Source organism: Oryza glaberrima, chromosome 3 (assembly GCF_000147395.1).
Source record: "Oryza glaberrima chromosome 3, OglaRS2, whole genome shotgun sequence".
Taxonomy (NCBI): domain Eukaryota; kingdom Viridiplantae; phylum Streptophyta; class Magnoliopsida; order Poales; family Poaceae; genus Oryza; species Oryza glaberrima.
The window spans coordinates 31,407,407-31,434,372 of record NC_068328.1 but is presented as its reverse complement, the minus strand read 5'-3'; the positions used below and the strand labels follow the sequence as shown (position 1 = coordinate 31,434,372).

At 45.0% G+C, this 26,966-nt stretch overlaps 3 protein-coding genes and 1 non-coding gene across 5 annotated transcripts; 3 read left to right on the top strand and 1 right to left on the bottom strand.

Moving 5' to 3' along the window:
• Window positions 1-222: 222 nt before the first annotated feature.
• Window positions 223-4,691, top strand: LOC127767918 (probable LRR receptor-like serine/threonine-protein kinase At2g16250). Its single transcript, XM_052293404.1, has 4 exons — window positions 223-1,961; window positions 2,975-3,103; window positions 3,714-3,736; window positions 3,875-4,691. Exons 1-4 carry the CDS (start codon window positions 406-408, stop codon window positions 4,447-4,449), a joined length of 2,283 nt encoding a protein of 760 aa, XP_052149364.1. The 5' UTR covers window positions 223-405; the 3' UTR covers window positions 4,450-4,691.
• Window positions 4,692-5,005: 314 nt separating this feature from the next.
• Window positions 5,006-5,077, bottom strand: TRNAQ-CUG (transfer RNA glutamine (anticodon CUG)). The gene has a single exon. It is a non-coding gene; the product is annotated as a tRNA-Gln (tRNA).
• Window positions 5,078-7,711: 2,634 nt separating this feature from the next.
• Window positions 7,712-14,186, top strand: LOC127767155 (TSL-kinase interacting protein 1-like). 2 transcript variants are annotated; one of them, XR_008016336.1, is made up of 14 exons: window positions 7,712-7,893; window positions 8,060-8,200; window positions 8,300-8,347; window positions 9,821-9,930; window positions 10,467-10,551; window positions 10,647-10,923; window positions 11,104-11,262; window positions 11,347-11,450; window positions 11,703-11,941; window positions 12,034-12,349; window positions 12,429-12,833; window positions 12,922-13,059; window positions 13,152-13,641; window positions 13,728-14,186. XR_008016336.1 is itself a non-coding variant. In XM_052292397.1 (13 exons), exons 2-13 carry the CDS (start codon window positions 8,093-8,095, stop codon window positions 13,329-13,331), a joined length of 2,169 nt encoding a protein of 722 aa, XP_052148357.1. In that variant the 5' UTR covers window positions 7,712-7,893; window positions 8,060-8,092; the 3' UTR covers window positions 13,332-13,684. The 2 variants fall into 2 exon arrangements, 1 of the variants encoding a protein (XP_052148357.1); XM_052292397.1 differs by lacking the exon at window positions 13,728-14,186 and having other exon boundaries at window positions 13,152-13,684.
• A 4,718-nt stretch (window positions 14,187-18,904) lies between these two features.
• LOC127768640 (uncharacterized) lies at window positions 18,905-20,655 on the top strand. Its single transcript, XM_052294261.1, has one exon. The coding sequence runs from the start codon at window positions 19,031-19,033 to the stop codon at window positions 20,363-20,365; it is 1,335 nt and encodes a 444-aa protein (XP_052150221.1). The 5' UTR covers window positions 18,905-19,030; the 3' UTR covers window positions 20,366-20,655.
• The last annotated feature ends 6,311 nt before the right edge of the window (window positions 20,656-26,966 follow it).

The following is a 26,966-nucleotide window of genomic DNA, read 5'->3' as shown; positions in this document are numbered from 1 at the left end:
GCCAGTGACGCAGCGGCCCACGCGGGGGGTGGGAATCCAGTCCGGTCAGACTCCACCATCTGTCGTTTAGAACCTCCCAGTGGGGCCCACTTGGCAGTGAAGTGGGAGGGCCTCGCAGTGGGGTCTACTTGGCAGTGAGGAGGAGTGGGGGGATGGTGGTCTCCACCCGCGTCCCCCCGCGGGCTCCGCGTGGTCAACTCGCCGGAAGCCGAAATAGGCAGGCAGGAGGCCGCCCAAAAAGGCGAACACCTTGCGCGCACCACGCCACCACCTCCACCTCCACTTCGCTCGCTCCCGCTCTCGCCATGGCCGCCGCGCCCGCGCCATGAGGTGGCCGCCACCGCCACCGCCACGCCACTCCTCTCCTCTACCCTGCCGCGCGGTGCTGTTTCCTCGTCCGTCCCCATGCTCCCGCGCTGCCTCGTCGCCGTCGCGGTTCTCCTGCTCGTCGCGTCCCACGCCGCGCGGGGGGAGGAGCGGCGGCGGCTGCTGCTCGCGAGGCAGGACGTGCTCGCGCTCCACGGCCTGCGCGGGTCGATCGGGGTGCGGGCGGAGTACTGGCCGGTGAAGCGCTATCCCTGCAGCTGGACTGGCGTCGTGTGCCGCGCCGGGCGCGTCGCGGAGCTCCGTCTCACCGGGCTCCGCCGCACCCGCGCGGGTGCACGGAGCCAGGGGTTCACCGTCGACCCGCTGCGGGAGCTCACGGCGCTCGAGGTTTTCAACGCCTCGGGGTTCCCGCTCCCTGGTCGGATCCCGGCGTGGTTTGGCACCGGCCTCCCGGCGTCGCTGGAAGTCTTGGACCTCCGCTCCACCTCCGTCAATGGCACGCTTCCAGCCGATCTTGGCATGTCCGGGAACCTGACGACCCTTGACCTCGCCGGTAATAGCATCTCCGGCTCGATTCCGGCGACATTGTTCCTCATCAAGGGCCTCAAATTTCTCGATCTTTCTGACAACAATCTCACCGGGGAGCTACCAAACGTGTCTATCTCTGCCGGTGATGGAACCGGAGTTTTCAACGCTTCCGGGAATTCGTTGTATGGTGCCATTGGAGATGTGCTTGGGCCCCTCAGGAAGAGATTTCGTCAGGTTGATTTGTCGAGAAATTACTTCACTGAGGTGATTGGAACTGGATTTGGGAACAGCTCCGATGGAGCAGTGGACATAAACATGAATTGCTTGTCCGGATCAAGCCAGCGAAGCCAGGGGGATTGTGAAGCATTCTACAAGAGGATTGGTGTTTCATTGCCAGAGCCACCAAATGCATTGCCATCACCAAGCAAGAAAGGGGTGAAGTGGAAGTATGTACTTGCCGGAGTCCTGGCAGCCGCAGCATTTTTGGTGGTTCTTTTCCTTGTAGCATTAGTGTTCTGCTTGATGAAGAGTGGGGGACGGCGACCAAGAGGAAGAGGGTTGGAGCAGAATGAGGAAGGGATTCGATCGGGGCGCAGGAGTAGCAGCGTTAATCCTGTGATGCTGTCATCCATGGCAGCATCACCGGCAGCAAATGGTGCTGTGAAAGGTCTGCCTACCATTGTAGATGAGTTCACCTATGAGCAGTTGCATAATGTTACTGGGGGTTTTGGGGATGACAATCTTGTCAAGCATGGGCACTCTGGGGCCATTTACCTTGGTGAACTGGAGAGTGGCTTCAATGTTGTTGTCAAAAAGGTTGATCTGAAGAGCAGTAATAAGAACTTGGGGGAATTGGGCTTCCTTGCAAAGAATTCCCATGGGAGGATTGTTCCAGTGCTGGGGCATTTGGCCACAGATGAGGAGGAATTGCTGGTCTACAAGTACATGGCAAAGGGAGACTTGACTTCCGCATTGCACAGGAAGTCAGTGGATGCTGAGGAGGGGCTGCGCTCGTTGGATTGGATAACAAGGCTGAAGATCGCCATTGGTGTTGCTGAGGCATTGTGCTTCCTGCACGATGAGTGTAGTCCACCATTGGTTCACAGGTATGCCTAGTGATATTATTGGCCTGTTAGCTAATTTGCTAATATAATGTGCAGCTGATTGGTTTATAGTTAGTGAAAATATTTTAATTGCAAAAAGCATATGATAACTGTGCTAAGAAAAGTTTGAACATTAACGCCATCATAAAAAAGAGCGCGGAAGTTCCACATGTTATTTAGCTCACATGAATTGCCAATTTAATGAAGAAGCTGCACTGATTATGGCAAGTGCGTGAGTGAAAGAAACAGGACAATTTAATATATTAATTTAAAACTGTTTCTAGTTACACATTTGATAGTCTTCTACTTAGCCTCTTGTGGCCCTATTGCATCAGTTGGCCCACTATTTCTTTTCTAAGAAGTATAGCTGAAAGGGGAAAACAATATGTGCGAAGCTTCCCTGACAAACTGTTTACTTGTGAGGACATGAAATCCCACATTTAAAATATAATATTATACGGACTATTTCACCAAGTTGCATTGGATCCATATCAGCACTACCAATACTATCTGACTGTACTTAATTGATTTTTAATGATTTTCCCCCAGACGAACTGCTTGCCTTTCTGAACTTTTAGAATGTTGCTTCTTGTTATTCATGTGCATATGGCTTGTTCACAACTTCTCATGTGCAATGTATTGTAGGAAATCAGGAAAGTTTCATGCAAGTATAAGTACTGTACAGTATGTATAATTCATTATATGATTATACACTGTCTAACTATGTGAGAAACTCATGTCTCTATCATGAAAAAAAATTGCTGCAGTTATTTTATGGAAACTTATCTTTTGAGGTTTAGTGTCATCAATCATTGTAGGTAACTCAATGCACTAATATCGATGTATTTGGTGCTAGTCATCTTTTATTCCAGCTGCATGACTTAGCTGCTTCATCTTTCTATTTCATTTTATTTTACTCTGCAGTTCTTATTTGATGCATGCTGTTCAAGTTCTTGGATGTTTTAATTACTTTCAAGCCAATCTTTTTTCCCCTTATCTTTTCATTATAACTGTAGAGATATCCAGGCAAGCAGTGTGCTTCTTGATGACAAATTTGAAGTGTGTCTTGGAAGTTTGAGTGATGTATGCACTCAACAAAGTGAGGGAAGCAGGAGTTTCTTCTCCAGGATGTTGAGATCATCGAAGTAAGACTTTTATATTTTATCGTCTCCTCATTTTTATGCATGAGTTTAGCATGGGTACAACTGTTCTTATGATCTTACCAATTGCTCTGAAAATTGAGTCCATCATGGCATATTCCTTTTAAAAGAAACTTGATTTTATGATCACCTGAACGGTGCTAACTTAAGGGTGCCTTTAGCACTAAAAAGTACTAAGACAAAAGCAATAACTTCTTTATGAAGTTAACACTTTAACCTAAGTTTAGTTATTGAACTGAAGGTAATGTACTGGATTTTGTTAACAAAATATGGCGGCAGTGTTTTTTTTTTGGGTTTGAGTATGTATAAGGGGACACATATTCATTTGTAAGTGTTTCTCCTTACATGAATTCTTGTCAAATGACTTCTAAAAAGGAAGTTCTCATCAAGAGTTAGTCTTGTAAATTAATGGCCAGACCCACACAAATAAAAGAAGAAACCCTACCACCTGCAGATCATAAAATTTGGCAACCCACTTGTTATTTTGTTAACATGGCAACATCACGTTTGCTATGAAACTTTAGTCTTTGTTTAAATCTGTAAAGAACATCGGGGCCTTGCTTAAACACTGATATTCGTCTCTTTCTTGTGGCAGGTCTCTTGACAAGAACGCATCAGGTGTGTAAAGCTTCTGCATAGCTTTTTTATGGATATTTTATAATCTCTACCATTATACTATACAGCTATTTGTGTAGGAATTCTAATGTGCAAAATAAAGATAACCTAACATTACTGTATGTATCTCTCACCTAACAGGTCCACCAGCTAGCTGCTCGTATGATGTATACTGCTTTGGAAAGGTGCTACTGGAGCTAATCACCGGGAATTTTGGTGTGAGCGGCTCAAATGACACTGGTTCAGAGGAGTGGTTGGCAAGAACACTGGATTTTATTGACGCCCATGACAAGGAGGGTCTTTCAAACATTGTAGACCCTTCACTTGTAGTAGATGAAGACCACCTAGAAGAGGTATGGGCAGTCTCCATTGTTGCGAAGACATGCCTGAACCCAAAGCCCTCCAGGCGTCCACTGGCTCGGTACATCCTGAAAGCATTGGAGAACCCGCTGCGGGTGGTGAGGGAGGAATTACAGTCGAATTCATCACTCACGAGTACTTCATCTCGAAGCTCTTGGCATTTTGCTTTTCATGGGGACTCGCGCAGGAGCTCGGAGCTCAGGCCAACATTGGGGCAGTCAGCCAGGAAGCAGTCAGTGAAGTCACAAGGAAGTGACGAGGATGAGGACGAGGAGGAGGATTCATTCTCCTTCAAGAGGGCTTCAAGGGAGATTCTCCCTGACCCGGTAGAGTTGGAAAAGGATGCAGTTGTGTAGAATTCACCACAGATTAGCAATACATGCTACTGAGATTTCATCTCAGTGTGTATAATTCATCCTCTGATGCGCATCTCCTGATGCCTCTAGGTGAAAAAACTGTGCATATAGGAGTTAGACTTGTTTCTCTTTTTCCTTTTCATTTCAGTGTTGTGTAATCTGTAACTGAGATTTTGAGAATAAGTGGAGCACAAGGGTGCGCGGTGCTTGAAATGCAAGCGGCCAGAAATTTTCGTAGACAACCATTTTGTCATTCTGGACTCTGGAGTGTGAATCGAAGCACAAATTTTGTAGTGTAAGCCAAAGGATCAGAGAGATGAATGAATCGATCTGCGAAATGAAATTATATGTTGCTGATCCAGTCACTGCCGCCTGTTACAAGAACATTCTTCCTGACTATTTTCTGGGTTTTCTGTTCTCTGCTGCTTGGAAGAATAAGATTGTTGTCTGTGTTAAAAACACACACAATAATTTAGTTTCATATTACTACAGTAGAAAACAATAAGTTACTCGCGAACGGATATTTTAGCACTAAAAGAGAATTAAAGAAAAAAAGAGGTCCCACCGAGATTTGAACTCGGGTTACTGGATTCAGAGTCCAATGTCCTAACCGCTAGACAATGGGACCATTTTGAACACACGAATTTTTATTCTTTATATATCCACACTTGCATCTAGTCTAGCATGGGCCCCGGCCCATGATACGTTCACCTGAAAGCCCACTCATGCGACGACTTGTCAAAGCCCAACAAGCGAAGAAGCCGATGCTTATAGAGGAAGCCCGGCTACCACCACGCCAACGCGCTCATTTCGTTCATTCTAGGGTTTACAACTCACGACCTCCGCCGCCGCCGCCGCCATGGGACACTCCAACGTGTGGAACTCGCACCCCAAGAACTACGGCCCCGGATCCAGGGTTTGGTAATCCTCTCTACTCTACTCGCGATCCCCCGCGCCGTGTTTTCATTCAGTTCGGTGACGAACCGTAGGAGTATTTCTTCTATCTGTGTGCGCAGCATCGGGTCAGATTTGTCAGATTTTGTGGCGTGAATTCGCATGTTGCTAGATTTTATACTGTAGTAGTTTATCTCTTGCTTCCGGTAGAAAGGTTCGTGCGCCCTTTTTCTTGGATTGCTTGACGAGTGCTTACGGATTTGTGGTGTGGATTTGTTGTTGCAGCCGTGTTTGCGGCAACCCGCATGGCTTGATCCGGAAGTACGGGCTCATGTGCTGCAGGCAGTGCTTCCGCAGCAACGCCAAGGACATTGGCTTCATCAAGGTATACTCTTCATACTTTTTTAGGTTGCTAGTTGCTTCCTGTAATATGCAGGCTCAAGTTAGCAGTTTTACTTTTTGATGGTGAAATTGTTTGGTGCAATAGTGTTGCATCCCGTGTGCGGTGTTGTGGTAGTTCCTAACGACGTAGCGATAATGTCATAAACTGTGCCGCGTTGTTCCTCTTCCACGTTTTATTTCCTGCTTGACAGCTTGTGTATTGTGTTATCCGTTGTCGCCTCATGTTCCCATTCTCATTTTGTCAGTTCTGTTCTGGTCGAGCTGGTATGAATAATTACAGATCATAAGATGGCCAGTTAGAATTGGAATTGATGCACACACTGCTTTTGTTTCTGAGACTATCTTTTGCAGATGCCAATACTATAACAATATTAGTTAATTTTGAAAACCTGTCTTATTTGTTATCTTCACCACTTATCCAACATAGTATGAGTATGTGCCATGTGCCCCATGTGAGCTCATTAGCTATCACTTGTAGCTGCCTTCTAAATGTCAACACTTTCAAACATATCGCAAACATCTCTCTGTAGTTCAACGAATAATAGGAGGATCTATTGCTAATCAATAGACTACAACTATCATCTTTCATATGGGTTCCCTTCTTTTATGTTTTTCCTTTTTGATATGTTGCTTCCAATTAAAGCAGGGTAGTTTCCTTTTGTTAAAAAAAAGTTACTAACCACAATTCAAAGGCTACCTCTTGCTTAAAATATTAATGCACCCGATTTTATGCTAGAATTGTGGAGATGTTAGAATTTTCCACATCGTCTCATCTTATTGTTATGGAATACTTGAATGAATGTGGTTATTTACTTATTTTATCGTGCAGATGTAATGCACCCGATTTTATGCCAGAATTGTGATGTTAGAATTTTCTACATTGTTTTATCTTATTGTTCTGGAATACTTGAATGAATAAGAGGTTATTTAGTTATTTTTTTGTGCAGATGTTTGTGTTATCTAGCTTTTTGCTGTTATTTTAATCCCTGGACCTCTCAAAGTGCATCTTATTCATTTGCAGTACCGTTGAAAGTTGGGAGCTCAAGTGGAATGGGAGCTTAGATCGGGAAAATTTTTATGGAAGTGTAAAAGCCTTGTCGAGTATTATCCCTTTTGATACAATTGTCGTCTTATGATATGTAACAGATTATTGATATTTGAAAGTGAGTTATGGTCTGATGGACAATACATGTTCTGGTATTAATTCTCATTATCGAGCATGTTCTAGTGCTGTAATAGAAGATGATTATATGCTATCTTGAGTAGCAAGCTTCCCTTATTTCTGATGCTGGCACTTTGACCCTTAACCGGTCTCAGCTTGCTTTGATATCTTATATGCTTTATTATTAGATTGTTTTGATAGTTCAGGCTGACAATTTGGCCGGGTACAATAGGCAACGGCCATTCGGCCAACGGTGCAAAAATGCCAGGTGGCACTGCACAAAGATTTCAACTCGACATATGGGACAATATGGAGATATTTCACAGCTGGATAGAGTATTTCGTCTAATCTTACTGTGTTTTCTACAACAAACAGTAAATTGATGGGTTTAGAGGTGATTTTTTAACTTTCGTGAAAGTATAGGGTATAAAATGGAACCTGCGAAGGAGCAACAAATCTTCAATTGAGCGTCTGAACCTATAAACAATAAACTAATAAGATATATTAGTATAAAGAATAATATTGATACTATAATTTACTCTTTTTCCCGGACTATATAATGTACTCTACGGTACATGTTTTTTTAGATAAAGTTTATTCTACACGTTGTCCAAACAATATTATTGTATTTCCATTAATGCCATGGTAGAGTATCAGACGAGCCGAGCTCCAAGCCTCACATAGCATTGCTCGAGCCGAGCTCGAGCCTAACAACCCTCAAGAGTTCAATACTAGGATAGGGCGATAGGCTCCAGAGCCCCGACTCGGCTTTGAGCCTATTCAGGTTGGCTCGCTCGAGCTCGGCTCGTTCACCGCCCTTTGGTCCCAAATTCCCCTCCGCCGCCCACCGCCACCCTCTCCATCTCACTAGCTCCGGCGGCGAGCATGCCCTAGCTTCGTCTCCATCGCAATCGCAGCCTCCTCGAGCAGGTTTGGATCCAGAGGCGACGCCGCCGGCCTCCATCGCATCGCGGTTCGAATCGAAGGTATTTCATTCTTCTTTTTCTCTAGTAGCTCTTCCTCCCCCTCGCTCAGCTTGGATTGAACATCCATTCAGAATTCGATTGTTGTTTGTTTCAATCCAATTAATCCATCCAGTTTCCTGTCGATTTCATGCGTGATGCAGTACTAATCGAAGCAATTTGTTTCCAGGATCAAGAAAAATTGGGGGTTCAGCTGAGCTCTATGCCCCAAGTGAGGCCTGCCTCTGCCGAGAAGCCGACTCGGCAATGGGCGGCATGGACACGCCAAGAGGAACAGAGCTTTTTCAATGCGCTGCGCCTGGAAGGAAAAGTAAGACGCATCGATGTTATGATGCTACGCTGTTTCTTGCAATCTGATCAATGTGTGCGCTGATCGATAGATGCAACAATAACTTTTCCTTTGTGTCAGAATTTTGGGAAGATCACGCTCCGTGTCCAGAGCAAAAACAAGGATCAGGTACACCATTTTCGGCCAAGAGGTGTAAGATGTTCATATGATATTTAACATTCTGTATTGATACGTTAGGACGTTGAAGCAGTGATTGATACACATTAGATCATAAATTTAGTATTTTTTTAATGATATTTGTCGTTCTTTATTTAACCAATTAGGAAATTTGAATGAAAGGAAGATTCAAGTTAGGCTGTAAATTTTAGTTCTACATGCAATGTGCTAAATAACTTTCACTATGATGGGATGCCAATTAGAATTGAATAAATCTATTTTGCTTTGAGAAAAAAAAATCAGAAGTAACTGTCATGGGCAAATCTCATTTTCAACCATGGTCGTTGTTGTTGCTTGACATAGCACCAGCATCCTGTAGCATATACCTACATTCTTGCTGATTTTCGTGGTTCAACTGGAGAAGGCTGCAGGGTGGATGGATTACAACATCCCTCCTTTTAGATTCCCATCCAGATTGTGTACTTTCACTTGGAGCCGATTTATCTTCCTCACTTGCAATTGATCCCTCTTCTTTACTAAAGCTGATTTCATCTTCTTTTCAAGTTTCTATTGATATACTTGCAGCCGATCTGTTATGGGAAACTCAAACTTCAGAACATGATGTTTTTTTTTCGGGAATACGCCAGAGGCGAATTTTTTCCATTAAGAGAAATAAAGGTTATTTACATTTAAAAGAAAGAGCAGCAGGGGACAGGGACTGGAAAGCATTACAAAATCAAAGGCCTAATTCTCGCAGCACATTTTGGCTACCATGATTCTCTCGGAAGAGTAGGGCAGGGATTGCCGAATTCGCTTGACGCCAAAGCGTTGCCTCTTGAGCCATTCCCCTCGCCACATCTGTCCATGCCCTGAAACTTTGGTTGAAGACTCTGGCATTCCGCTCCTTCCAGATCGTCCAAGCCACAAGTGTTGCTACCATATCGAAACTCCGGCGTTGAGACTTGAGACTCTCGGATTTTCAACCGGCTGCTACACAGCCACTGGTTGAAAGAAGTTTCGTTCATCGGTAGGCACTCCGGGTGACCTATTGTTCTCAATGCCAAAACATGATGTTTAGAATTGGCACTAAGTTTTATTCAGGCTTTAGATGTATCTCGATATTATCCCCCTATTTTGTCCATCTTTGGCCATAAAGCACACTCCTCAGCAGCTTACCACCTAAGATTCTGCACCTGGAGGCTGGAACATTTAGAGAGGAATTTTCCTGCACTGCTCGTTCCTGATCATCTAAGCATGTTCTGTTGACTATGTGGGCACTGGACATGCTTAAGTGATAGCTGCCAATAAATCAGTACAGTTTTCTCTCTGATACATAGACACTTAATTATCTCTCAATCCTCACATAGCTAGCATAAGTATGTTCATCATATATAAAGTTATAGATAATATTTGCATCAATTAGAGAACACCTGAATTTCTTCTGTTGGACTGAAAATTCATTGCCTTTTATTTTTTGCAATATAGGTCAGACATTATTACTATCGTCTTGTTCGACGCATGAAGAAACTTCTTGGTCCTGAGTTCTCACTTGATGCAAAAAATTCAAAGGACACTGTTGCTGCTATGCTCCGCTGGTAACGGAATGAATGTCTACATGCAAATTAATCTGATTAGATGTGGTCCCTACTGCTTGATATTATTTATATAACATGATTGCAAAGGGTAGTGTTTGGCCTCAAAATTTTGCTGAGCTATCTTCATGATATATATCCTTTTCCTAGTAGGCTAGGAACCTAGGACTGTAGTAGGTACGTGATCCTTTTAATTTACAGAGGACACGTCTATAATTTACTGCTATAATGCCTAGTAGGTTAGAACTATGGGGCCTTCATACCAATACTGTATAGACACCTTAACATATTTACTGCTTCTGTTTTAGATTGTCAGACCTGTCCCATAAAATGTTCTCTGAAATTTTGGTGGCATACTTCGTGGTTCAGAATATTCTTCTGATGAAAGATATATTTTTTATTTCCATGCAGATTGCATTCTAGTCTATGCACAAGAAAGATACTGTCTGTTGTTTATTGTCATTGCTTTTGATTTGATCTGATGTTGTTTCTTTTACATTGCATGGAAAACTCTCCGATACTGAATTCGTTCTATGCAGGTGGTCTCTGCTTGAAAAATTTAGCTGCAGTGCATCAAAACTGCATCTGAAGCCTCGGAGATTCAAAACATTCGTAGAAGCATTGGTGCATGACCATTTGTTACTTTCCCACTCCTTTGTAACTGTAAAAATGTTCATTTTTGTTATTTTTTTTCTCATGTGATATATCCAACTTTATAGGGAAATCAACTGCTAAAGGACAGGAATAAAACCAGAAAAAAGTGTCCACGAGGGGATGAGTGCCTTTCTTCTTCATCTCCAATTCTGAACAGGACTGCTGGAAATGAATCTTCCTCAGTAAAACTCCTATCTGTGGATGTCTCAAATGGTAGCAAAGTAGCATCTTCAAAAGAGGCAGTTTTCAAGAGGGGTGCAGAACCAAATTCCAATAACAAGTCAGGTTCAACTAAATGGGACCTCTCTGCCACAATTACTGTGAAACAGAAAAGGAGAGCAGGTGACACTGCTTTTTTTTTTTTTGGTTTCATGTGGCACACCCTTTACTTTTTTCATTTTATGCGATATGCAGTCTGTATGTCTTAGCTAAATGTCGATAATCCAATAAATTTTATTATGTGAGCTTAAAGTGTCGAATTTTCCTTACAATAGTTTTGAGAGCAGTGGACTTGTATTTTAGGTGGTGGCATTGCATCTACTGCATATAGAAAATGGGAGAGAGATGCCATGGCTGGTGTTTCTTTAGTCGCTGATGCAGCTGAAGAGCTTGAGCGCAACACAGTGAATGTTGATGCAAGGACATTATCTCCCTCATCAAACAATGTTTGTACTGTTGATGGTATTCTTTCTTATCACTGCTCTCTGACTAGAAATGGCTGGTACTGGTTCCTATTGTCTTGATGTTTTTATCCTGCACTGGCAGATCCAGGCACAAATCGTATGAATGAAGCAGATCAACAAGCACCTGCAAAGCTGAAATTGCAGTTATTTCCAATCAATGAAGCCACACGAAAGGCATTGGAAAAGGTAAATATGCCTGTTTGTTGCCACCAAGCTGCAATATGAAATTATGAATCATGTGTTTCCTGCAGCAGCTGTGTTAGCACAACAGCTATTACTGATTTACTATTGGCTCGGACACTCAAATCACTGTGGTTGATAAAATTTCTCAGGATAAATGGGACTAATGGAATGTGGAGTGCAAATAACCTTACTAGCACTATTTACCTTATGAATTTTCGATGGTGTTTGAGATATTGATAGTCCTATCTTTAACAGGATGAACATAATCCACATCTGGAACTCACAGTTAGCACTAGGAAAAAAATATCTTCTGTACTAGAACATCTTAACCGCAAGTGGGGCAGCTCAAACATTGCGTCTGGAGAGCTTTTGCTTTTTCCATATTGTGCTCACCGAGAAGATTTAGCTACCTATCAGAGATGGACCACAAGAGATACAGTTGTGGTGGCTGATGTTTTTCTTTCAGTGAATAGCCCGCCTGTTTTTCGATTAAGGTATGGATGAATTCCTGGGTAACAAACTATAATATTGTGATAAGACCATTTGTTGAAAGCCATAACAAGTGCTAACTGTTGTCGCCAATAAGGTATGGTTGGCTTTCCCTTGCTGAGCTTGAAGGAGGAAGTGGAATATCTTCAACTCATTTTAAGAATTGCATGATGCCTGAAGACATCCATGCCAAATCTCCCTCAGACGCTTGTGTGCAGAAGGATGGTACTTTTCTCAATAGTTGTGCTCCTGAGGAACACCTTTGTAATTCAAAAGATCGGCCGGCATTATTTCTTGCTATGACATTTAGTACAGGCAAGAGCGCTAAGGGGCAAGAGCAGCACAGTGATTTTCCCGCCTCATGGTTTAGCAGGCAGAAGCAAGAACAAGATTCCACAAACCAAGTTTTAGAGGTCCAACTTCAGTTCCATCCATATTTTTGTCAAGTGAACATTAATCTGCTATCTTCTAATTGCTTCTGTTATACTTCAGGCTAATCTAGGGATGGATTGTGCTATAATATCTGAAGGAGAGTGGGCAGATACCCTTACTGATATCAGTGTTGGATACTTACTAACAGAAGCATCCATAGGTACTAATACAGATTGTCCAGGGACAGCTATTGCCAAAAACACATTGTTTCTTGAGAATCCCTGCAGCTATGATTCATTTGATGCTGCTGTTGCTCTTCACGCTTCTCGTCATAAAACAGTAGAGCAGCCAGCCCTTGCATCCCATTCGACCATCTGGGGTGCTGAAGAAACCTGTGATGAGTTCAGTTTTCACTTGGCAGCATCTAGGAAGCAAGAAAGTTCAAACACTTCAGCTAGCAGCTCTCCTGGTAGTGATAGTGGTGTTCTTCCTTCAACCTCACAAGGGTTTCAAGGCTTTCTTCAGGTTTGTTTCCATCTCTTGGTCTCTTGTAGAATAAAACGACTTTTTATACATCAATGTTGTTAATCTATGATTTATTTCATGTTTGCAGGACTTAGCAGGAGCAAAGGTTGCTGATAATCCTTGTATGGATGATGCCAAAGATATGGAGGCACTTTGTGCCCATTCTCCACCTCGAAGTAAAAGTGATTCTGGGTTAAAGGATCAATCTCTAGCTGACTTATATTGGGTACTAGACAGATATCCTATCCCTGCCTGTTTTAGTTTCTAGTATAATCTATCAACACAGATCATAACTTACTATGTCTTCTCTTTGGATAGGCTGATTCACTTGGACCACTGGACTTAGAGATACCATCCGTGAGATACCAAGCTGAGGACTTACTCTTAGGAGACAGTCAGAATAGTTGGAATCGCATGATGGTGAATAGCCTGGATGCGTTTCGAAACCTGTCATTCTTCATGGCAGATAAGAATGACTCAATCCCATCCATCATGTAGAACTGTGAATTCTGGGCGCCGTTCATCGCTCTCGTCGCTTGCTATGTTGGCTAGTGAAGTACTACCAAGGATGCATCTCGCTGTAGAGGAGGGTTTGCATTGTCCAAGTGAAGCTGTTTGTGGGAAATCCAACAGCTGCGGACTTGCTGTTCTTTGCAGTCAAGAGGGACGCATTCTGCTGTGTAAGATATATAGTAAGAGCTGTACTAACATGTTACATGTATGTCGTGTAAATTGTGGTGTCCCTGTACAAAAAGCTCACACAATCTCTTGGTTACAGTAAAGCTTCTGATGACTGCCGTGTATACAGGTATGCTTCTGATCAATTGCCCTGAACTGTTCTCAGTTTTGCTTTGGTATCTGAAGTTTATCGGCATACTGTGTTGTTTATGATAGTATGCGAGCAGCGTTTGTTTCTTCAAGGCGACGCCAGAATTTTCTGATGGGTTTGGTTAGGCTGGAAACCTGACCAGTACATGCGAGATCGCTCAGTTGGGCTTCTCCCAATTAATTTTGGGCCATACCCATAGGTAATCTTGTGCTTCTCCCTTCGGCCAGATTCCTCAATGTTCGCTGAATATGTAACAGCGATTCAAGGACATACTCAGACATAAACTCAGGCCCTAATCACAACCTATATAACAAGCTACATCAAGTAAGAAGTGTAGAATAATTGGCTCATAAGGACTCGTCAACAGATGCAGCTTCCCAAATCGGGTAAAGGTGTAATCTGATCGTCGTAGAAGTAGGAACAATGGCACCAGAGGTAATATCGTTTTTTGTAAAGTAAAGAACTAAGATTCACAAATACCATCAATATCTACTGAAGAGGCAGCGAATCGTCCATTTTGTTTCCCTTTTTTCTCTTTCTCTCGCCTCTCTATTTCCTCCCCCATGAAGAACAAACACCTGACATGTGCATGCCATCAGCAATGCCAAACCAGTACGTCAATTTGATACCATGAATTCGTGCCTTCATGGCCACATCGACGACGACATCGAGCAAAGCATGGTGATTGGTGAGCGTAGCACGACAGTACGTACGAGGGCCCTGATGCTGACACCATGCATGCCCTTGCGGGCAAGCAATCAGATTGCAGTTGCCGCTAAATTAAAGAGGATTTTCAATGGTAGCAGCAGCAGCAGCAGCAGAAGAGCACGCAACTGCAGCCGTCCGTCGTGCGGTTCATGGTGGCTACAAGTTAGAGAGAGAGAGAGAGTAGAGAGATTTAACTGGGGCAAATGAGTGACCCAAGGCATGGGGATCTCATGTTGCACGCCGAGCCATCCTTCCCAGCACTCGCTCGTACTATGTGTAGTTGACGAGGAGAGCTATAGATCGGCACACGCGAAATTCGTGCGTTGGTCCACTAAGAAAAATCTGATCGCACTCTACATTTCTCAAAGCGTTTCGATCACATTGGACGGAGCCAAAATCATCCCCACTGCCTGGTTAGACCCAACCGCGCTTAATTTGACCGACAGAACGAAATTGATTTATTACGGTTTGTTCTGTTCAATGAGAAAAAAAAATAACCCCTCAATTTGAAAAGCTAAAATTTCTGACAAGATCAAGATGTGAAGTTTAACACCTCACCAAATTTGGTATAGTTTTATGATTAAAAATTTGTTGAATTTTTATATGTTATTTCCTCTGTCCTAAAATATAAAAACCTATAACCGGATGAAACATTTTCGTCTGTCCAGATTCGTAATAGTAGGAAATGTTCTATTCGGTCGTAGGTTCTTATATTTTGATTTAGTCTTGTTTAGTTTATTGTCTTATCAAGAATTGACTATACTAACATTTGGGGCTGGTTCAAATTGATGCCATTTTAAATTATACTATTTTTTAAGTAAAGTTGTCAAATATATGCATCCATTTAGTTTCTTACGAAACTCTAGTAATTAAATAAAAAATCCTGTTAAAACTTGATAATATTATTAAATTGTCTAAATTTGATATGATTTATTCTGGTTATAATCTGAACCTGATAACGTTAGTTTCGGCAACGGATCGAACAAAGCTCTTTGAATACCTACTAGATGAGCATCGTGTATTCGCGTCCATATGTGCCGTGTCATCAGGACGGATAACGCACACGCATGCACGCCATGTTACCCCGAACGGATCACAGGAGGCGTCGTGTCAACCATAGCAGGGGCCCCCGTCACCACTGTAGCAGCACACGACGCCCATCGATCCCGGGAAGCTTCTCCGTCGAATCCACCCCGGTTGGTTGGATCGGATCGGAGGAGAGCCGCACGCGCAGGGCCGCACGGCTGGATGCAGATGGGAATCATGGGATCCGTCGCAGCGAGCGCTGTGGATGATGAGCTGCATGGGCGCCGGCTTGGCTGGCACAGCAGCAGCAGCAGCAGCCAGCGCACGCGAGATTGAATGCGCGACGCGACGCGACCCGACCATCCATCGGCCATCCAATCGCGGCGCGGAGATTTCTCACTACCGATGACTCGTACGGAGTAACTCGTACTAGGTGGAAGCGAGCCGGAATAATCCCGGAGGAGCCCAGCCGTGAGCTGTCCCCAGCCTGGACTCCAACGAGAGAAAACACACACTAATCACAGGCGCAGGTCACGCTCACGGCTCACATCGCGCCGCTGACGCGCGGGTCCCCCGTGCAAGTTGCCGTGGGTGCGCATGGCTGGATGACAACGAGGGTTTAGATTAGATTTAATCGTGGCATTTGGAGGGAATAATAATAATATACTCCTACTCCAGTATTTGTATGACGAGGCGATTAGGATAACGTATGGAACTGGACAGGTCATCAGTTTTCAAAAAAACAAAAACAAAAAAAACTGGACAGGTCATCCATCCTTTGATTCCTTTCCATGCTCTATGCTCTATTTTCCCCCATTTTAAAAGGCTCGCAGCGCATATGCAGTCAAGATCGATCGTCGCTTTTTCGTGCTCCAGCTAGATTAGCCACCTGCTGCAGTCCTGCACCCACCCGTGCGTGCCCTTCATTTTACTTAATCTTTTAATTACCAGTACCACTAATCTCTACAGTTCTTGCACATGAGATCGCATGGCGGCATGGGCATCTCTATGACGACCTGACCTTCGACTTGGAGGTACTACTAGTAGTACGTGAGGTTGGGCATTGGATCCCCGAGACATTCCGGCCTCCGCTCGTGGAGCGCACAGTGCGCGCGATCGACAGCTCGCTCGCGCTGTCGATCGGTCGCCGCGATCCAAGATGTCTACAGCTCCGGCGCCTGACTCACCAACGTGAAACGGCTCCGTGCTGCTGCTGCTGACTGGTGAGGAATGAGTCCGCGCTCCCGAACAAAATTAACGATCGATCCGTGGATGGATGATGGTGACTCGATGCCGTTTTGGATTTGATGCGGTTTTTCCATGTCGTCGTTGGACGTATATCAAGATTTCAAGAGGTGAGAACAGCACCTAGCTCAGCTGGTAGGGAGCTGCTAGGAGCAACGTGCTAGCCAGAGTTCGAATCCGCTTGAGCAACAGGTTTTCTCACCATTTCTTCTCTATCAATACCGGATGCTAAGTTCCTCTTTAGTATTCTAATTTTTTTTTTCTTTTCAAAAAGATTTCAAGAGGTGTTCTCTCTCTGCTTGAACCGATTTGTCGATCGTAGGCCTGATTCCTTGCAGGCTAATTTCATCACAACACAAGTTAGGCCCTGTTTAAATCCCACCTAAAATTTTTTCACCATATCACATCGAACGCTTGGACACATGTATGGAGCATCAAATGCGGACAAAAAAAAACAATTACACAGTTTGTGTGTAAATTGCGAGACGAATCTTTTAAACCTAATTGCGTCGTGATTTGATAATGTGGTGCTGCAGTAAACATTTGCTAATGACGGATTAGTTAGACTTAATAAATTCGTCTCGCAGTTTACAAGCAGATTATATAATTTGTTTTGTTATTAGACTACGTTTAATATTTAAATCTGTGTCCATATATCCGATGTGACACGCAAAAACTTTATACCCTGGATCTAAACACCCTCTTAGTACTAAAAGTATGACAAAGATACACAAAGTGTTGCTAACAAACTGTTGGTCGCAAAAGTGAAAAGATTTATCAACTACTCCCTCCTCCCATAATATAGCAACCTAGTATCGGATGGGACACTTTATAGTATCATGTCCGGTTCATTGTACTGTGAAGTGTCCTATTCGGGTTGCTGTATTATGGGACGGAGGGAATAGTACGTGACAAGTATATGGCATATGAGATAACAAGTTAGTAAAGTATGGACTGTTATAGCTATAGCTATAGTAACGGAAGAGGAACGGTATGTTTAACACATGACATGGCGAATTAGTATGACAAAACAAATACTCTAGGTTTCTATTAGGGCTAGAGAAGAAACTCAGTTTATATGTTCATGTTTCAAAACTAGTATCTAGAGCATGTTTGATATGGTTTCAGCTCTAGCTCCATTTCTCTTAAAGTTAAAATCTAACTAACAGTTCCAACTATATCTAGAATAGGAATAGAGTGGATTGGAGTGATCTGAAAAATAAAGCAAAGAGGTGAAAACGGATTAAACCTTCATCGGTTACTCATATTCCCTAATAAGCATATAAATTACAAAGTAATCTATAGGTAAACCTTTTATATATTTGTTCGTAATGACTTAAAAGTCAATATTAAAAAAATTACGTTGAAAATACCTTAAACTCAACTTCAAATATAAAGTTCGAAAATTCTAATTTTAGCTTTTGATTTGGTTTATTATGTCAACTGATGAGGCCCTTAGCCTTATTATGGGATGGGGTGTCTTAGATACATTGACCAATCCTAGGTTGCTATATTCTGTGACGGAGGGAGTATTTGAGTTACTTTTATACTCCATCCGTCCAAAAATACCAATCCTGGGTTTGAATCTAGACACGTATAAAAAGTCCAATCCTAATAATGAATCTAGACACACATGCGTCTAGATTTATAGTTACGATTATGCTTTTTTATGCGACGGAGGGGTACCTTTTAAAGCTATTATTATAGCACCCCGTAATGGCGATAAAACTACCTTTTATTTTCACCGGAGTTAGATTTCCATAAAAAAAAAACCCCAAAAACGATTTCCCACTTGGGACGAAAATTATAAATGACATTTCCATCAATTTAGTTACACTGACAGGTGGGCCCGGACCAATTCCGACTAGTCCCAGGTGGCCCAGGTCCCAGCCTCTGTTGCTGGAAAGCAGCTAGTACTAGTTTGGAACCAGAAAAGAAGCAAACCCAACCAATCAACCAACCGAGATCTGCCCACTCATCTCTCATCTCGTAACAGCCCAACACAGCCAAGCAAAAGCCACAGAGCCGCACTGCCCGTTCGGATCCGGCTAGCTAGCCTCCAGCTCGCCTTCCCCTTCATGCCAGCACGCGTCCCCACATCCACCCACCACCCCCACTGACACTCGAGCCCCACCCCCTCCCCGACCCCACAAGTCAGCGACTGAACCCCCCTTACCCAAAGCGTGCGCGTCTCACCCCGCCTACAGCTCACCGGGATCCAGCCTGGCTAAACTCCTCCTCCGATTCATATACACCCAACTCCTCCTCTCATCTCATCTTATCCCAATTCTCTCTTCTTCTTCCTCGCATCCATAGCTACCGATCAGGGGCAGAATTTCCTGCTGATTTCCTTGGAGGATTTGTGATTTTGAGGTCGCATCGCGTCGCCATGGACCCGTGCCCGTTCGTGCGGGTGCTGGTTGGCAACCTGGCGCTGAGAATGCCGGTGGCGCCGCCGGCGGCGGGTGCGGGGGCGGGGGTCCACCCGTCGACCGCGCCGTGCTACTGCAAGATCCGGCTCGGGAGGATGCCGTGGCAGGTCGCCGCGGCGCCGCTGGTGGTTGCCGATGGTGGGGAGCAGGCGCCGTCGGGGGCGCTGGCCGCCGCGTTCCATCTGTCCAAGGCGGATTTGGAGTGGTTCGCGCGGAAGCCGTCGCTGCTGTTCTCGTCGTCGTCGTCGTCTCGCGGGCCGGCGACGCTGAAGGTGGCGGTGTACGCCGGGAGGAAGGGGACGACGTGCGGTGTTAGCTCTGGGCGGTTGATTGGGAAGGCTACCATTCCGGTGGATCTCAAGGGCGCCGAGGCGAAGGCCGCGGTGGTGCATAGCGGCTGGATCTGTGTTGGGAAGAAGAGCGGCGGCAAGGGCGGCTCCGCGGCGGCGGAGCTCAGCCTCACCGTGCGCGCGGAGCCCGATCCGAGGTTCGTATTCGAGTTCGACGGCGAGCCGGAGTGCAGCCCGCAGGTGCTGCAGGTGAGGGGAAGCATGAAGCAGCCGATGTTCACCTGCAAGTTCGGGTGCCGCAGCAACAGCGACCTGCGGAGATCGGTGGTTCAGACGGAGCGGGACGCCGCCGCCGCCGCCGGGAAGGAGCGGAAGGGGTGGTCGGTGACGGTGCACGACCTGTCGGGGTCCCCCGTGGCGCTGGCGTCGATGGTGACGCCGTTCGTGGCGTCGCCGGGGACGGACCGGGTGAGCCGCTCCAACCCGGGCGCGTGGCTCATCCTCCGCCCCGCCGGCGACGGGTCGTGGGAGCCATGGGGCCGCCTCGAGTGCTGGCGCGAGCGCGGCGGCGCGGGCGCCTCCGACAGCCTCGGCTACCGCTTCGACCTCCTCCTCCCGGGCGTCGACCACGCCGTCCCCTTGGCGGAGTCCTCCATCGCCGCTTCCAAGGGCGGCAAGTTCGCCATCGACCTCACCTCGATGCAGCCCCAGAGCCGGGGCGGCACGCCGGGGTGCAGCCCGCGGGGCAGCGGCGACTTCAGCCAGTGGCCGCTCGCCAGCTACAGCTACCGCGGCTTCGTGATGTCCTCCTCCGTCCAGGGCGAGGGGCGGTGCAGCAAGCCCACGGTGGAGGTCGGCGTCCCGCACGTCGGCTGCGCCGAGGACGCGGCCGCGTTCGTGGCGCTCGCCGCCGCGGTCGACCTCAGCATGGACGCGTGCAGGCTGTTCTCCCACAAGCTCAGGAAGGAGCTCTCCCACCTGCGCTCCGACGTGCTCCGGTGACCACCGCTCGCCGCCGGTGAGCTTCCCGCGGCTCACGAGCAAAATTGTACATAAGTAGTTGAGACTCTTTTGACACGAGATGCTCTTTAGTTGGTTCGTTGGTGTGTTAGTGTTAGTAGTGGTAGTTCAGTTTTGGTGATCAGTTGGTTGAGTTTTAGATCTCTCTCTCTCTCTCTCTCTCTTTTATCCCCTGCGAGTGTGCTTGTGTTCTTTTGGATTGGCTACTTTACTTCAAGCCAATCTCGGTAACTTCCTTTCAGATGTCTATAATTGAGAGAAATTTGTGACCATATGAACCTGTTTCTTCCAGAACTAGAAAATCGAAAGCTCTTGCGGTTCCGATTCTGATCGTGACATGGAATCGACGAGCTCCTCCCCATATGTTACACAAAACCAAAAGCTTCATTTTAGAGTTCGTTTCAGGTGACACCGTACGGCCTTCGACGTTGCTTTTGCAAAGCGGCATGAGCGGGGGGAGTACACCTTCCCTCCCAAAATAAGTCGATTAAAATTCATTTATATATCTTATTTATTTTTTTTATAATTAGTATTTTTATTAGATGATAAATTTTATGTATGAATTATTTTTAATTTTTTTATAATTTTTTTTAAAATAAAATTAACGGTCAAATATAGTAAACAGAAACAAGTTCTCCAGTCAGGGGTAGATCATCGGCTCAACCGCTCCCGCTGAAGCAGTGGATCGGTCAAGCAAGCTGCGGCAAAAAGAGAAGAGAAAAAGAAAAGGAAAAAGTTTCCTTTGCCCTGATGAGTTGAGTGAGAACATGAAGGAGCAGGCAGCAGCTGGATGTCAGTGGTGGTGGAGTGGAGTACGGGCGATCCGTCTCGCTGCCGCTGGCAGTAGTGGCTCTGCTGCTGCTGCTGCTGCTGCTACGAGTGGTGCCAGTGTGGACCGTGGCGTAGGAGTAGTACTAGTGCTACGAGTGGTGGATGGTTTGTTGGGATTGGCGACTAGGGCCATGCACATTTCCCGTTGGTTGTCTGCTGCCATGGAGCTGTGGCTGGGTCCGGTTCCGGTGGGGAAAAAAGGAATCCAACGCAACCACCTCCCCTGTGCCCACACCACCAGCACAGCTACAGCTCTCTCCTTTTTCTTCATCATGTTTTCTCACTAATTTTTCCTAGTATTTGAACACACGCTGGCGCGCAGTATGCATTTCGCAGCCGGTGTGGCTTTCTGATCCGTTAATTAAGCCGGTTGCCCATGCTTGTCTCGGATCGCTCATCGTCCCTCCATGCGAGACGTCCGGTGATTGCTAATCTAGAGCTGGATGGACAGCTACGGCCAGATGGATGGATATGGGGTCTCGTCCAGTCCAGCGTGGTGCTGTTGTGTTCGATTTGATCGATTGATCGCGGAGAAAACGATGCGTGCGGCGGACAAGGCGGCGGGCGATTCGCGGGCTGAAATGGCTGCCACGACGACTGAGCGCGAGAAATTAGTAAGAAAATTTGTTCAAACAGGTGTTCTCATTATCTGAAAAAACAAACAGGTGTTCTCATCCGCTTCAGAAACACATCCAAATCATGCCAGCTCAAGCTTTCCTGTCTGTGATTTGTACTGTACAATTGTCAATTGTAGCTAACGAATGAAGAAAGCTTGTGTGTATTAGCTAGACAAGTAGACAGGTATCCATGAGGAAAAAGAAAAGGCAGCAGACGATTAGAGGATTTCCCACAGAGATTGGTCTACTAGAGTTTACAAGTAAATCACATGTTAGTAACTAACAAGACCTGGCTCGTCAGTTTTCCATCCGCACTGTTCTTTTTCAACTAAATGGATGAGCAAATTAACGAGACTCGCTTTTCAAATTTCTAAACAATATTATTTTTATAAAAACTTTATGGACATGATTATTTTAAGAAATAAATTCATTTTTTAAACCAAAGCCTTGCTAAGTTGAAGTTATATTAAGGAAAATAGAAAGTATTTACAATATCGCCAAAGAAAGTGAAAGAGAGAAACAAGGGAAACTAGGGAAGAAAACATAAAAGAAACACACACTAAATGAAACCTAAGCGGATATTCTCGTGATGTTTTTTTTCTCCACACATGCTCTTGTATTTTGGCGAATAGTTGCGACATGATTTTCTCTTGATTTTGGAACACCTTCATGTTTCGTTCACACCATATTTTCCATGCCACCAATAAGTGGATTAACTTGAGTGCTTTAGCCTTGTATTTTTCCTCCTTGAGATGTTCTTCTGATCCACCATTTCAACAATACTTCATTTTCATCATGCGGGTGGTCTATTTCGCTGCAGTTCAGTCTACTCATGACCCTATCTCAGATCTGACACACAAAAGTGTCAATCTTTTAAAAGATGTTAGGCGGTTTCTAGGTTTCTGTAGCATAGTTGGCAGAAACAGTTGTTTGGTCATTGTCTGATGTGTAGCATGTCCGTTGTCCGAATCCTATTCTGCAGTAGACGTTCAACTTTAGTTAAATCATTTTCAACTTTATATTAGTTATAATTCATTCGTTTGTGACCTTCAATAAACGTTCGCGCGTTTCATATTGCAGCGTCGGATCACCCGTGGCTTTCGATCGAGCCTGGCTAGCTAGCTAGCAATGTTAATTTGCTCTTAATTGGCACACACACATAAATGCTTAATTTGCAAGTTGCATGGTTCCTAAAACTCGTATAAACACTACTAGAAAAACTCTTTTCCCAGTCGGTCGAATCATATTTTCACAGGCGGACAAGCCATCCGCCTGCACCTCAACGCCTGCGAAAATAGTTGATTTTCGTAGGCGCGCGCCAGGTCCGCCTGCGAAAATAGCTTTGAGCGCTAAAAAAAAATTGGTCAGTCACCCCCGTTTCCGGCGGTAGCTTCCCGTTCTCAATCCAGTTCACACCCCTTCCCCATCCAATCCATTCAATTCATCCAGTTCATCCAAAAAAAACACCGAATCAATTCATCCACAGTTCATCCAAAATCACCGAATCAATTCTAAAAGAAAGCAAATAAAAACATTCAACAAATCACGGCCGCTGCCCAGCCTTCATCCGCCGCCGCCGCACAGCCGCGGCCCGCCGTCGTCTGCGCCGCCGCTGCACAGCCACGGCCCGCCGTCGTCAACACGGGCGGCTGGGAGCCGCCGCCGCCGCCTCAACCGCCCTCGCTGCCGTGGCCGTGCCGCCGCCTCGACCCTCCTCGCTGCCACCGCCCGCCACCGTGCTCCCCCCGCCCCCTCTCCGGCCAGATCCGACGGACACCGCTCTCCCCCCGCCCCCTCCGGCCAGATCTGGGAGGGAGGCGCCGGGAGCGCGCCGCCGCCGCCCTCCGCCGCCGCCGTCGGGAGGGGAGGGGAGGGGAGAGGAGAGGTGAGGTGGGGATAGGAGGAGAGGTGAATGAGAGAGGTGAAGGGATAAGCTTGCTGGCCGTGAGTGGTCAAGGTGTGGTGACTTAGAAAAAATCTCCTCCTATCTCAAGTCTATTTATATTCAAGTCTATTTTCGCATGCGGACCACTTAAGCGGCGTCTGTGAAAATCATTTTCACCTCGATTTTCGCAGGTGGACATCAAATTTCACCTCGATTTATATTTTTATAGGCGGTCATTTGACTCTAAGAGTCATGTCCGCCTGCGAAAATAAGACTCTCACGTTGGGAAAAATGTTTTTTCTAGTACTAATCTAGCCTATATATATCACGGGCTGTACAACTGTACAGTATATTGGTCGGTCCTAGTGTGCTGTAACTTGTAATTGATGTATGCCGTACGTGTTATGTACGTACTACCTACGCGTTGTTAATGCTACTAGTAGTGCTGTACGGAACCGTGGAGCATGTTTGTGTATGCTTACGTGCTGTGCGTCCATTCGATAGGTTGATAGTGTTTTGGCACTATATAATACTTGGATTAGTACTATACCGTACAATACTTTTACGCGTTCACGAAAAATGTTCAGCACTACACAAAGTTATTAGCTGGGAGTTAGTGTTAGTAAGTACAAGTAGTAGTCTACTTATGTTTAGAATAGTCCTAATTATAACTTTTGTGATGGTCTAAATTACCTCCAAACTAAAAAAAAAAAACTTGAAATCCAACACGCTCAACTTTTCAAACACAACTTTCAATGGATTTAGCAATCCAATCAACATAAAAAAACATAGGATTGACATGTCATATGCCTCACCTCTCTGGCTCTCTCTATTTCTCTCACGGTGACCGAGCTACCCTCTTGAAGGACGCAGGTGGTGACACCAGTGACGGAGCTCGAGTTCTCCACAGGGAGAGCGCTAGAGGCGGCAACCGGCTTAAGCTCTATTTAGAGAGGATGATGGAGCTTGAGCTATCCTTATTTCTTCCCTCTCTAGATCGGCCATAGTTTCGCGACCGACAATTCACAATAATGATGGACACCATAGCTTGTCCAACCATTGTCTCCTTAAGCTTGAATAGGTAGAAAAGAGGCAAAATGGACACGAAGCTCAAGGCTCTCCCACTCCCCAAGCTTAGCCACATGAGCTCAACTAGGGAATGATGTGGCGGCAACTGCGCACGATGAGCACCTCGAGCCAGGCACTTAACTCTATAGTTGAGGATGGTTACTCTCTCCCTCCCCCTCCTCTCTCTCTTCATTTGTAATTACATCCAATTGGAATTGATGTGTGGGTAGGATGGTTAATTCGAACTGCGAGTGTTGTAACTCGGATATTCTGGTTATGTGTAGACTAAGTCGGAGATGTTTACTCGTTCAATCTCTCTCTTCGTTTGTACGGGATCACTTCTTCCAAAAAAACAAGAACTTGCTTTAAAAAGGACATAAAAAACTCAAGTACTTCCTCCGTCCCAAAATGTAAGCATTTTTGAGGTTGGCACGGGTATTAAGAAAGTAGGTGAGAATGATTGAAGAAAGTGTGTGATTGGTTGAAAAGAGAAAGTAGGTGAAAAGAATAGTTGTGATTGGTTGAGAGGAGAAGGTAGGTAGAAAAATAGTTTCATTTTAGGACAAAGTACTGTGCTAGAAATAGTTACATTTTGGGACGGAGGTAGTAGTCAACAAGCATCACGGTGTATATGCCGTGTATGTATCCTAATCGCGTTGACGATCGACGAGGATTTGATGTGAGCATTGGGCAGTTACGAAAACAAAGAAAATATATCTCTCTTGCTGTGGTTGTGTGGGTTCTACGGTCATACAGATCGCATGTGTTTGCTGGCAAAGCGCCAAGTGGCAACACACGCAGGCAGAAAGGCATAACGGTGGAGACTGGAGAGCTGCAAGCGCCGAGTGCGTTGGCTGCATCGATCGATCCGCGGAGGAAACGCTACCGGCGTGTCGCTCTACTACCAGTACTTCTCACTGATCAGCTGGAGAAACGGAAAGCACGTGCTGTAGCGACTTGGCTGCTTTGTCCAGATTTGTTTTCCTATAATATACCATATTCATCTAAAATATCTTTTATATTTAAGACAAATGGAGTATAAGTTATGAATGGATAATAGATATGGGCAACTTTACCCATAATTTTTTTTTTGTAAATTAGCCTTTTATTAGGTGGAGAGAGGATGGAGGGCCTGTTCACTTTGATGAAAAAAAAAACCTTACCAAATTTTGGCATTGCCAAAATTTTGGTATATTTGCCAAATTTTGGCAACTTGTTAAAATTTTGACAAGATTTCTTATATAGTTACCAAAATTTAGCAGCAAGCTAAATGTAGCAATTTTTTTGCAACTTTACCAAAAATTTGGTAAGGTTAAAAATGGCATCAAGGTGAACAGGCCCGGAGTAATGGAAGAAGAGAGATTCTCTTTTTTTTTTTATTCTCTTGTGGCTTACCATAATAAGTTTTAGTGCCTAATCTTGTTGGGCCCCTATCCTGCTATACAAACCCATGTTCTATGGGCCGAGCTGAAGCTCCTTGGCCACATTTTCTATGGGGGTATTCTTGTTCAGTTCTTCAGTTACTACTACCGGAGTATTGGCAATGGCATATTGGAGGCACAAAATAATGAGGTTTAAAGGGGCTGTTTGGTTCAATACTTCAACTTGCCACACCTCTTTAGCCTTGTGTTTGGTTCAGTGCCATAGATATGGTAAGCAACACTTTCTTACTACCTCCGTCCCAAAATAAGTGCAGCTGTGGATATCCGTGCCCAACGTTTGACCGTCCGTCTTATTTAAAAAATTTATGAAAAAAATGAAAATATTTAGTCACACATAAAGTACTATTCATGTTTTATCATCTGATAGCAATAAAAATATTAATCATAAAAAATTTTCAAATAAGACGAACGATCAAACGTTGAACGTGAATAGTGCAAAACTGCACTTATTTTAGGATGGAGGGAGTACTATTTTATCCTAGATGTCATAGACTCAATTCTTTGTCTAACTTTGTCACAAGTGTGGCTTACAATTTGTAGGCCACAAAAAGTGTGGCAAGCCCCAAACCACACTTAACTAACATTGTCTAAAGTGAGTTATGGTAATGTTAGTTAAGAACCAAATAGCCATTTTCTATGTATACAACGTACTAACGGAGTATTGGCATATTGGAGTAGCAGTTGCACTGTTGCAGGATGCAGCCACATGGCCCTAGTGCTGCACGCCTGCACCACCACAT

What these genes read in the sequence shown, in the direction of transcription:
- LOC127768640 (XM_052294261.1), top strand. Translation starts at nt 19,031, where the DNA reads ATGGACCCGTGCCCGTTCGTGCGGGTGCTGGTTGGCAACCTGGCGCTG.
- LOC127767155 (XM_052292397.1), top strand. Translation starts at nt 8,093, where the DNA reads ATGCCCCAAGTGAGGCCTGCCTCTGCCGAGAAGCCGACTCGGCAATGG. An exon ending in CCGCCTGTTTTTCGATTAAG is followed by an intron (nt 11,942 to 12,033) that starts GTATGGATGAAT and finishes GTCGCCAATAAG; the next exon opens with GTATGGTTGGCTTTCCCTTG. An exon ending in CTCTAGCTGACTTATATTGG is followed by an intron (nt 13,060 to 13,151) that starts GTACTAGACAGA and finishes CTCTTTGGATAG; the next exon opens with GCTGATTCACTTGGACCACT.
- LOC127767918 (XM_052293404.1), top strand. Translation starts at nt 406, where the DNA reads ATGCTCCCGCGCTGCCTCGTCGCCGTCGCGGTTCTCCTGCTCGTCGCG. An exon ending in AGGATGTTGAGATCATCGAA is followed by an intron (nt 3,104 to 3,713) that starts GTAAGACTTTTA and finishes TTCTTGTGGCAG; the next exon opens with GTCTCTTGACAAGAACGCAT. An exon ending in TCTTGACAAGAACGCATCAG is followed by an intron (nt 3,737 to 3,874) that starts GTGTGTAAAGCT and finishes CTCACCTAACAG; the next exon opens with GTCCACCAGCTAGCTGCTCG.